General features: G+C 39.3%; 1 protein-coding gene across 1 annotated transcript; it reads right to left on the bottom strand.

Annotated features, from left to right (window-relative positions):
• Window positions 1–1385: 1385 nt before the first annotated feature.
• LOC135532841 (zinc finger protein OZF-like) lies at window positions 1386–11161 on the bottom strand. Its single transcript, XM_064960274.1, has 2 exons — window positions 10639–11161; window positions 1386–5204 (listed from the first exon to the last, which is right to left on the bottom strand). The coding sequence occupies exons 1-2, from the start codon at window positions 10919–10921 to the stop codon at window positions 3898–3900; spliced, it is 1590 nt and encodes a 529-aa protein (XP_064816346.1). The 5' UTR covers window positions 10922–11161; the 3' UTR covers window positions 1386–3897.
• Window positions 11162–12248: the final 1087 nt, after the last annotated feature.

Here is a 12248-nt window from a genome sequence, read left to right as displayed (position 1 = left end):
ATCCCAATTGGAATTCTGACCTTAACTTTTAGTTTTTAAATTTACAGCTTTATTCCCAACCCTAACCCTATGTCCCCATATCTAATCCAAATCTTTCACTCTCCATATCTAATTTCTTTTCTTCAGATTCTTATATTGATTTTTTCTTCCTAGACCACCGTACTGAACTTCGCACTTGGCCTTTATTTTTAGTTCAGAATTTCTGGCTTTTAACTTAAGCCGTGTTTTAATGTCGGACTCTGGTCTTTCTTTTATAACCTTTTTCTCAGTCATTTAAAGTATTCTATACATACGTCTTACCCATTTATCCTAACGGGGTTGCCTGTGCCAGTGCACAACAGATTCGTCTGTCACTCATTGTACCATATGTAAGAAGCCACACTTTTTATATTCAGCTTCTTACATAGAAATGGGTCATTTATTTTTTAAACCTTAACCAGGCAAGTCAGTTAAGAACACATTCTTATTTTCAATGACGTCCTGGGAACAGTGGGTTAACTGCCTGTTCAGGGGTAGAACGACAGATTTGTACTTTGTCAGCTCGGGGGTTTGAACTCGCAACCTTCCGGTTACTAGTCCAACACTCTAACCACTAGGCTACCCTGCCGCCCGCTCTTGCTCAATAGCACAAAGCAGATCATTCAATCTATGTTCTTACTGGTTTTAGACTATGTTGAAATAATCTAAATGAATGCAGCGACCACTTCATTAAAAACTATAGATGCATTTGACCATAGAGGTAAATCAGTTGATAAACAATATATTTGTTTATTAGACCTACAAACATAGAACACAATAGTGTATATCATGGGTAACTCCCATTTTCATGGTTAATTGATAGGTGTTCCATTCTCTGGACTGAGAATCCAAAATACTTTGCACAACATATACATTTAGATTATAAAAGCGTTGTAAAAACTAAAACCCAGTGACCAAATCTCTAACATTCCTGATCCTTCCCATATATTTTAACCCTAAACCTCCCACAATAACTATTGTCTATTGTTAGTATCAGTGACCTTAAATATCCCCCTTTTAAAACAGATCGAAATACATTGTTGGATACAGTTTTCATGTCTTTCATTATGCAGACATTTGTTTTATTAGACTATATTTCTCATTAGGAATACGGTTGTCAACGCCCTTGGAGGCTTGGTGCAAAGAAAAAGTACCAACTTCCACCATGGGTGGCTGATAACTAAAATAATGGTAATTCTTGTATTCGTGTTAAAGTTTTCATAGTTTTCTTGTCAGAGTTTTATGGTTTTGCATATGACTGTGCATTATATGCTGTCGTAATAGGGTTGAGGATCAGATCAAGCTGTCACGATCGTCATGGGTAATAAGAAGCGGACCAAAGCGCTGCGTGGTGTGAATGCATCGTTTTAATGGATGACGAAAACACGTAGTAAACTGAACAAGCCAATAAATCAACAATGACCGTGACGCTATATACCAAATGTGCTGACCCAAGCTCCTAACATAGACAATCACACAACAATGACAACACAGGTTACCTAAATATGGTTCCCAATCAGAGACAACGACTAACACCGGCCTCTGATTGAAAACCATACCAGGCCAAACACAGAAAAAGACAAACTAGACACACAACATAGAAAGCCCCCTCAGATCACACCCATACCAAACAAAACCTATAAACATACATAGCAAACTATGGTCAGGGTGTGACACAAACCTATTGGGAATTCTTGATCAATCTAAATGTACCTGTTTTCCGTATAGAATGACTTGAATACAGATTATATTACAACTTTGTGTGTTTTGCTTAGTGGTTGTTTCTTTACTAACTAGGAAAACTCAACCGTGTGTAAGTCTGAGAAACATTATTGTGCTGGTTGGTTTATTGTTGTTGAAAGCTTGAAATGTACACACCTTGAGAAGTGATTTTGCAGCAACAGTTTTAACGTGGGTAATCGTATCATATATATATATATATATATAGCCCTGCATGTTTGAATTAGAGCTCCTTTAAAGTGTTTTCATCACAGCCTGGTAAACACATTCTTGTAAGTTGTCTACGTTGACGTTTCTGGTTATGTCTCACATGTAACATATTAATCCTAAAGATTATGATAATAATGGTATATTATTTTTATAATAATACATATCTGCAAACCAAATATATTTCTGAAAACCCCTCTTTTTTTTGCATCTTCAATAGTTGTAGATGTTCATATGTTCGTAGATGATCCTCAGGGGCATATAACAACCTGGGTTGTTGTAGAGTGGGCATAAATTCAACACTCATGAGTCAATGTCCTAGCTTTTGTCTTTTTCATAGCCTGTGAGAGAGAATATATTCCACAGCCTTGGTTTCTAATCAATAAGCGGGTCAAGTAGACCCTAAGAGGGCAGAAGTTATTGTTTACAAACAGTTTGAATAAAAAAACAGTGTTTCATTGTATAAATAGTCTTCAACTAAAAGGTGTTGACTCTCCACATCTATCAAGACAACTGGAGCACTGGGCCAGACACTCTTAAATAGAACCTGGACCAGCTCAGGTGAAACACCTTCCCACTAACGATATGGACAAGCCAGCACAGGTGTAACACATACTGACTAACGAGGTGACACCAGTGCGCCCTACGTGCTAACGAGCTGAAGTCCAACCTCAAAACATAAATGGAAAAACCAAAGACTGTAACACCTTAAAAGAATGCACACCACCAACAGAAAACAACTTCCATTTCACATTATAATCAACTACAATGCTTCACATTCTACAATATTAACATGGTGTCTACTGGCTGGCAACAATTAAAAACAAGAAAAAAAGTATTTTTTTCCCTTCCTAAAACTCACTTGCTTCTAGAACTCTCTGTCCCCTTGGAACATAACTCATCTCTAATACGGAAAGTCAAAATAATTTGTGATCAATGGACCGCACTGGCTAAACACAAAACACAAATCTTTTTGACTGTCCAACCATGAGACAATCAGAAACTTGTTGTCCTCACCATGGACACAAGCACCAAAAACACTGTTGTTTTGACAAGTAGCAATAAATCACTGATATCGATTAGGGGGGAGGTCAGATTGTACTTGATGTTGAAACTAACATCTAAAAAACACATGGAAATGGGAGATATCTTTTAGCTCACTAGTTAGAGGACCACCTGCAGAAGACAGTCAGCTACATTTTGGAGTGATGCACTTATTTGTTATCACTCATTGAAATCACGTTGAAATCCATTGTGCCGAGAGGAGGGAGATGAGGTTGCACATCCTGTTAAAACTAACAGCTCAAAAACCACACGGAATCTGTCAATAATGTGTACATCACTGGTTAGAGGACAATTTGTAAAAAACAGCTCGCCACATTTTGAAGTGTTGCATTTTCACTCAAGTGGGTCACCACCGTGGTAAGTGTAACAAATCTTTTTCTCATAAACTTAGTCTCATAAATAGTACTATTCCATTTCAGAGCCTGGATTTTCCCCTGAGGCTAATATCCATATCATGCTGAAATCAATAGAACAGGGGGCAAACATTTAGGGTTCTACATTGTGACATCATTAAAATACTCCTACTACAATGTTAAAACATTGTACATTGTGAAATCATATCATTGACATGTATGTATTTTCTGATGTTTTTCAGAGTATCTCTGGTCACACTGATCATAGCTATGAGATTTCTCTCCTGTGTGTGTTCTCTGGTGTATCTTCAGAGAGCTATATTGAACAAAACTCTTCCCACATTGATCACAGCTATAAGATTTCTCTCCTGTGTGTGTTCTCTGGTGAATCTTCAGTTTCCCAGATTGAACAAAACTCTTCCCACATACAGTACAGCTATAAGATTTCTCTCCTGTGTGTCTTCAGAAGGCTAGATGTAAAAAATAAAAAAAACTTCCCACATTGAGTACAGCTTTAGGGGTTCTCTCCTGTGTGTGTTCTCTGGTGAAGAGTCAGATTGCGTGAACTAGCAAAACTCTTCCCACATTGATCACAGAAATTAGATTTCTCTCCTGTGTGTGTTCTGTGGTGAAGAGTCAGATTGCTCGAAAAAGTAAAACTCCTCCCACATTCATCACAGGTATACGGTTTCTCTCCTGTGTGTATTCTCTGGTGCGATATCAGGGTGCTTTTTTGAGTAAAACTCTTCCCACATTGATTACAGCTAAACGGTTTCTCTCCTGTGTGTATTCTCTGGTGTAGAGTCAGAGCTCTTGATTGACCAAAACTCTTCCCACATTGACCACAGCTATAAGGTTTCTCTCCTGTGTGTATTCTCTGGTGTAGAGTCAGAGCTCTTGATTGACCAAAACTCTTCCCACATTGACCACAGCTATAAGGTTTCTCTCCTGTGTGAATTCTTTGGTGGTATATCAGGCTGGTTGACTGAGAAAAACTCCTCCCACATTGAACACAGCTATAAGGTTTCTCTCCTGTGTGTGTTCTCTGGTGTGATATCAGGCTTTTTAGCTGAGTAAAATTCTTCCCACATTGATCACAGAAATGAGGTTTCTCTCCTGTGTGTGTTCTCTGGTGAAGAGTCAGATTGTTCAAAAAAGCAAAATTCTTCCCACATTCATCACAGCTATACGGTTTCTCTCCTGTGTGTATTCTCTGGTGTGATATCAGGGTGCTTTTGTGAGTAAAACTCTTCCCACACTGTTTACAGCTAAAAGGTTTCTCTCCTGTGTGTATTCTCTGGTGTAGAGTCAGAGCGCTTGATTGACCAAAACTCTTCCCACATTGACCACAGCTATATGATTTCTCTCCTGTGTGAATTCTCTGGTGTGATATCAGGCTGGTTGATTGACCAAAACTCTTCCCACATTGAACACAGCTATAAGGTTTCTCTCCTGTGTGTGTTCTCTGGTGTGATGTCAGCTGGCCAGATGTCCTCCATCTCTTCCCACATTGACCACAGCTATAGGGTTTCTCTCCTGTGTGTGTTCTCTGGTGTAGAGTCAGAGTGCAAGATGCACCAAAACTCTCCCCACATTGACCACAGCTATAAGATTTCTCTCCTGTGTGTGTTCTCTGATGAATTGTAATGTCTGATGAGGTGAATCTCTTCCCACGGTCAGAGGAGCAGTGAGCTATTTTCCCTGTGGATATCTGCAGGTGTTTATTAAGGTGTTCTGATCTGGAGAAACTCGTCTCTGCCTCTTCAGCGTCATGAGGTTGTTGAGGCTCCCCAGAGGATCCACGATAGTCCCGTATCTCTCCTGTGTGAAAAACAAAGTCAGACAGATGAATGAAGGCCCACAACAGCGGTAATCCACTGTAAAAAGGTGATGCCAACAGCATAGCCATGATGTTGAACAACAATTCATGTCGGTAATTAATGTAAAAATTATTTGACAGTTGTCTTAAAATGAGCAAGAAGTCATATTTTGTCTTGTTTTCACATAAGTAGTAACATCTAAGATTGTAGACTATAAATAAGTTATTCATGCGGTTGAAACCCTAAGCAGTGTGGTAGAAGACTTTTGGTCTCCAATATAGGCCCTTTTCTGTGTTGCTAAAATTGCGGAATGAGGGCGATGCACAAACAATCTGGTTGTAGAAACTCCTTCCTGCTAATGAGGAAACCGCTAGTTATGGATGTAGTATATCTGCTAATGAGGAAACCGATAGTTATGGATGTAGTATATCTGCTAATGAGGAAACCGATAGTTATGGATGTATAGTGATGTGGTGGAGAAAAACAGTCTGATATACTCAGGGAAAGCTCAGATCTGGGAAAGGGTACCACAAAAATTCTGCAGCATTGAAGGTCCCTAAGAACACAGTGGCCTCCATCATTCTTAAATGGAATACTCTTCCTAGAGCTGGTCACCCAGCCAAACTGAGAAGGGCCTTGGTCAGGGAGGTGACCAAAAACCCAATGGTCACTCTGACAGAGCTCCAAAGTTCCTCTGTGGAGATGGGAGAATCTTCCAGGACAACCATCTCTGCAGCACTCCACCAATCAGACCTTTATAGTAGAGTGGCCAGACGGAAGCCACTCCTCAGTAAAAGGCACATGATAGCCTGCTTGGAGTTTGACAAAGGGCACCTTAAGGACTCTAAAACCATGGTGGTGGCAGCATGATGCTGTGGCGATGTTTTTAAGCAGCAGGGACTGGGAGACTAGTCAGGATCGAGGGAAATATTACCGGAGCAAAGTTCAGAGAGATCCTTGATGAAAGACCTGCTCCAGAGCACCCAGGACCTCAGACTGGGGCAACGGTTCACCTTCCAACAGGACAACAACCTTAACCTCTCTGCGCACGGAACCCGCTAGCGGGCTGAAATTCCACAACATACGGTGATCGTACATAAATAGTCATATTAAACATTCATGAAAATACAAGTGTCTCAAATGTATCGAAAGCCTAGAATCTTGCTAATCTTGCGTTGTCAGATTTAAAAAAGGATTTACTGCGAAAGAATACGATGCGATTATCTGAGCATAGAGCCCCATAAAAAACTATTTTAACCAGCACAAGCGTAACATAATCACAAACTGCATTAAAATAAATCGTTTACCTTTGACGATCTTCATCTGTTTGCAATTCCAATGCTCATTGTTACACAATGAATGATCTTTTGTTTGATAAAATCTGTTTTTAGCCTAACACGAAACATTTTGTGAACCGCTTGTATGGTGAATTCCGTCTGATTCCATTTTCGACGACACATTCCAGGTAAATAACCCACACAGAACGTGACTTTTCCAGTCATGTTTGGTTTCACTGCAACCAACTGGTTTATTTGTAATATAATCAAACCTGATGGGCCATTTCGCGGACACATTGACTGAAAGAAACCGATTTGAAGACAACAAGTCATGATATCATTGTGCACCAATGATTTGCTCGCTGTTTCGTTGATTGACTGTCTTTTAACCCAATGACCACTGATCGCCTTGAAATCTAGCTGGGTAGATAGCCAATGAGCTGAGCTAAACGGCAATACGCTATGTTTATGTGTTGCAAGACCAACCCATGTAGTAAGCTCCAGCGTAAAGTGAGTCATTCACTATTGAAGTTTCATACCGGAAGGAGAAACACATATTACGCATTGCATTGTTTGGTGAACGTGCAGATTCAGCTGTTTACATATCAATCATTATGGCGACTAAGTCAGGGAAAGCTAAATCTAAGTCTAGATATACAGACGTACAAACAACTTTGGAATAAATTGATTGGGAAGGTGAGACAGAGATTGTTGTAGGACGATTCATTTAGCGATTGTGGAGGAATATTTTTGAATGGGAGAGGACATCGTTTTGGACTGGTAAGGTCTTATGCTAATGCCCTTGTTTGAAATTAATAATAGAAAATATTATTTGTGATTTTTTTTTACATTTTAGAAGCAACATATAAACATGTAATGTCATGAAATGTGAGATGCGTGTGTCTGCCGCCCCACCCCAACCCACATGAAATAGCCTATTTGAGGCTGTTGAGGAGAGGGCAGGACCACATCAATGGCCAAAGTGAAATGGAGACAGTAGATACAGCTGAAATGTCGTAGATCTAGCAGGTCATAATAATATATTCAACCTTATGTTCCCTGTACTCTCTATATATATCTGTTTATTATACCTGTTGATACAGGGCTCATATGTGAAACTATTCTAACTGAACATTTTCTTTCACAATGACACAGACTCCAAATGGGAGTCTTATCCGGCGTCCTGTGTGAATTTAAGTATGCTCTCTAATTCTCTCTTTCTCTCTCTCGGAGGACCTGAGCCTTAGGACCATGCGCCAGGACTACCTGGCATGATGACTCCTTTCTGTCCCCAGTCCACCTTTTTAGGGAGTTTTTCCTAGCCACCGTGCTTCTACACCTGCTTTGCTTGCTTTTTGGGGTTTTAGGCTGGGGCTATTTAAATTGATTTGGTTTGCTAGAGGACTGAGGGTCTTCCAAATATTGAAAGTGTGTAAATAGTTACCCATGTTATTTTGCAAATATATATATATATATATATTTTTTAATCAATTATTATTATTTTGTTCATTTTTTTTTTTTTTTGGGGGGGGGGGGGGGTGTTAGAATACTAATTTGGTATTTTGTATATAGTTATTCGTTTCAAAATGTATACTTCACCAATTTGGCCACTTGGGGACATTTGGGCTACTTGTGTGGGACACCTGGGTGACATCATGATAAATGTCATGTAGCAAACTCATTTTGGAAGTTATCATTCTGAAACTTACTGTTTCACTCTTACTGCCAACTTGTGTTTTTCACTGAAATTATCCCCATCATCCTATCTGAATTTTTGTTTTATCTTGTTCATTTTAAGAACATATGTTTAAAAACATGTGTTTTTTTCATTGTTTCATCTAAACCAGATCTATTGTGTTATATTCTCCTACATTCAATTCACATGTACACAAACTTTAGAGTGTTTTCTTTCAAATGGTACCAAGAATATGCATATCTTGGTTCTGTGCCTGAGCTACAGGCTCCTAGATTTGGGTATGTCTTCAGGCGGAAATTGCACAAAGTAGGGGGGTAGCTGTAAGAGATTTTAAGCACACAACCAAGACAACACAGGAGTGGCTTCGGGACAAGTCTCTGAATGTCCTTGAGTGGCCAAGCCAGAGCCCGGACTTGAGCCCAATCTAACATCTCTGGAGAGATGTGAAAATAGCTGTGCAGTGATGTTCCCCATCCAACCTGACAGAGCAAGAGAGGATCTGCAGAGAAGGATGGGAGAAACTCCCCAAATGCAGGTGTGCCAAATAAATTTGCTAAATGAAAGGGAAAAAAGTAATTTAATACATTTTAGAATAAGGCTTTAAACAAAATGTGGAAAAAGTCAAGGGGTCATACTACTTTCCGAATGCATGTATACAGCAACAGCTCCCCCATAAGCATTCCTAGATTTTCTGTAGATCTTATATCCCTGTATTGCTACTGCTGTATCAAAGGAATTATCTCAGTGAGTTTCAGAGATGAACAGTACAGTGCATTCCAAATTCAATAGACAGGCAAGTAAACCCCAAAAAAATTCAAAGCGTATATAACGCCCGTCCAAGAGACTGTCGACGAATCGCGTTCAGATTGTCATGCTGTGACACGCAGTTCCTAAGCTAATTCTCACTAAATCCCTTTTTAAAGTCAGGGTATGAGTCGAGAAACAGGCCTATTTTCCTTGAAAGTACATAATGTTACGATTGCAAAGCTACACGATATTACAGAGAACAAGTTAATTATCTCACATCTCTGAAAATATTTGTAATGTTGTGCTTCTTGTTCACAGAGGGTAATTCATGCCAATGTTCTTTTCGTTAAGCTGTTAATACGAATCGAAAGTAGTTTCCAATATCCTCATTTCTTAAAGTATTTCTGGTGATAGCAAGTCATAGTGATACACAAGCTAGGTCTATTTGAAACATTGCCATCCCATGACAGTGTTTACCAGCCTCCAGGTTCAGAATTTTAAAACCACATAAAAATGATTTAAAACACAATTATATTTTTACCCAAAGTTAAGATGTAAATTATTCAAACTGAACATAATTAATGCTGGTTATTAGTTTAGGCTATTTTAGTTTTGGAGTCGTAAAAAAGTTTTGGAATAGTTTTCAATTTTCAAACAGGTTTGTTATTTTATTTCAATTTACTAAAAAGTTTTCCCCTAATTACTTTTCCTATAATAAACATGGAGGTTTCCCCTATCAACCAGTCATAGGTACTGGTGACAAACAGCCCCGTAACCTAGCTGGGAATGGAACAGACGGAACCCTTCTGTGGTAACAGACAGGGGCGATTTGCAATCAAATCTAATTCACAGGAATGGGGTTACTGAGGTCCACACTCCAGTCCAGTTGATGGTGGTAATGCACCTTAAAGTTGGTTGCCAACTGCCATATAAAGTCCAAAGAAGAAAAAGCCGCCTGATGGAAGGAGAAATTACGAGAAACCAATTTGTTTTACCGTTTGGGGCGTCGAAACTGGTTACCTATTTTGATGTGATATGAAAGTATCATGTGAAATTATTTTGATGTGATATGAAAGTATTATGTGAGTACAGCAATTTATGTTTGTAGAAACATATCCCAAATTGATTATCGATTCACATTTAGATGGAATATTTGACGATTTTGGCTGCCAGAGCCAGTCTACCTCTAAAAGAAACATTACAGTCCTTGGACTGGGGGGCAGCAATCACATGTTGAAAGAATAACAAAGCGAACTCCCTGCCCGTTTCGGTAAAAAGCTGAGGGATGGGGCTGATATCAACAATATTGTTTTAACCATGTTTTGAGGATATACAGTGTTTGTTTATATTTACTGACAAACATTGGATTAAAAGAAAGCTTCTATTTTGCGTTCTGATGGGGTACGACAGTTGACCTAAGCTCATGAGGCATTTATAAAAGTGATTTCTTCAAGAAACAATGGGTACATATCATTAATGTATAAGTCCCAAAATGGATGTAACAACTGCTGATAGCACCTCCTGGGCTAATCTAGTAGGAAATATTGAGGAGTACAGTATTTCAGCATTGTCACTGGATGCATTTGATCAATTGTTGGCCCACTCTTGATGTTCTACACGTTACAGTGCAGCTTCAGCCATTCCTACAGAACAACATTAAAGTGTAGAACCCCTTTACTGCACATTGGTTCAACGACTGCAGATACGGTACTTACTGGTGTTAAACAGATCTCCAACCTCCTCTTCTTCCTCCAATGTGACAGTCATCTCCTCCTCTTTCACTCCAAAAACGGCATCCTCCTCTTCTTTTACTGTAACATCCTCCTCCTCTTTCACTCTGAACGCGTCTTCCTCTTCTTTCACTGAAACGTCTTTCTCTTCTTCTTTCACGGTAACAGCCTCAGCCTCTACTTGTTTTTGTATTGTAACAGCCTCCTGTTCCTCCTCCTCTTTGATGAGAGCTTCTTTATCAAGAGGAGAGTAGCTTGGTGAACTCATGGTCGGAAATTTTAGCTAGCTAGCATTAGCGACTAGTCTAGTTCTAAGCTAATTTAGCAAACCAGCTAGCTGACAAACAACGTAAATATATAATTAAGTGGGTCATCGAGTACATACGACAGAAGTGTGTTTAATACACAGCGACGAATATACACTAAAACAGTGTAAAGAGCGTGAATGTTGTAGCTATGTTTGCTAGAAAGCTACCGAGGTGTCTGACGAGCTGTTGTTGTTGAAGGAGCGTCCCGTCCACTAGATTATACGTCACACTGGTAGCGTCGCCGGAACCTAAAAGACTCACATCGCCATCTGATGACTGGAGTGGGCAACGCAGTTGAGGAAACAAAAGTTTATTTTTAATTTATTTAATAAAAGTTTAATTTTATATTAAGTCGTTCAAAAAGAAGCATGTGTTGATTGATTTGTGTTTAATGAGTGAGAATTTAAAACAAACTTTACACCCAGTACATATTTTCATTGAACCATACTTCTGACAGGATCATTTTGACCCCAGAGGCATATCTTTTATCATAGCCAAAAATGTGATTTATTCAATTCTTCCAATTTTTCATGACTTTGTCAATCAACTTGTTCTTAATAAATCTAAATCATGGTTTAGTGTTTCTGTATCAAAATGGACTTTTAACAAATTCAAATCCTTTGGAGTAATGTTGACCCCAATCTACAGACAATACCCCATAAAGACAAACCGAAAACAGGTTTTTAGAGATTTTATAAATGTATTTACTTAGGTATTCAGACCCTTTGCTATGAACCTCGAAATTGAAAATCGATGCATCCTGATTCCATTGATCATCCTTGAGATGTTTCTACAACTTGATTAGAGTCCAATTGTGGTAAATTCAATTGATTGGACATGATTTGGAAAGGCACAGACCTGTCTACATAAGGTCCCACAGTTTACAGTGCATGTCAGAGCAAAAACCAAGCTATGAGGTCAAAGGAATTGTCCATAGAGCTCTGAGAAAGGACTGTGTCGAGGCACAGATCTGGGGAAAGGTACCAAAAAATGTCTTCAGCATTGAAGGTCCCCAAGAACACAGTGGCCTCCATCATTCTTAAAAGGAAGAAGATTGGAACCACCAAGACTCTTCCTAGAGCTGGACGCCCGGGCCAAACTGAGAAATCTGGGGAGAAGGGCTTTGGTCAGGGAGGTGAACAAGAACCCAATCTTCACTCTGAAATAGTTCCAGAGTTCCTCTGTGGAGATGGGAGAACCTTCCAGAAGGACAACCATCTCTGCAGCACTCCACCAATCAGGCCTTAATGTAGCAATGATTAAATTGTCCAAATGTATTTCAATGGA

This window comes from Oncorhynchus masou, unplaced genomic scaffold (assembly GCF_036934945.1).
Source record: "Oncorhynchus masou masou isolate Uvic2021 unplaced genomic scaffold, UVic_Omas_1.1 unplaced_scaffold_2057, whole genome shotgun sequence".
Taxonomy (NCBI): Eukaryota; Metazoa; Chordata; class Actinopteri; order Salmoniformes; family Salmonidae; genus Oncorhynchus; species Oncorhynchus masou.
This window is presented reverse-complemented; position numbering and strand designations above follow the sequence as displayed.

Excerpts from the sequence above, each read along its gene's own strand:
- LOC135532841 (XM_064960274.1), bottom strand. The coding sequence starts at position 10,921 with ATGAGTTCACCAAGCTACTCTCCTCTTGATAAAGAAGCTCTCATCAAA. Across the intron at positions 5,205-10,638 it reads TGGAGATCTGTTTAACACCA|GAGAGATACGGGACTATCGT; the intron begins GTAAGTACCGTA and ends TTTTTCACACAG.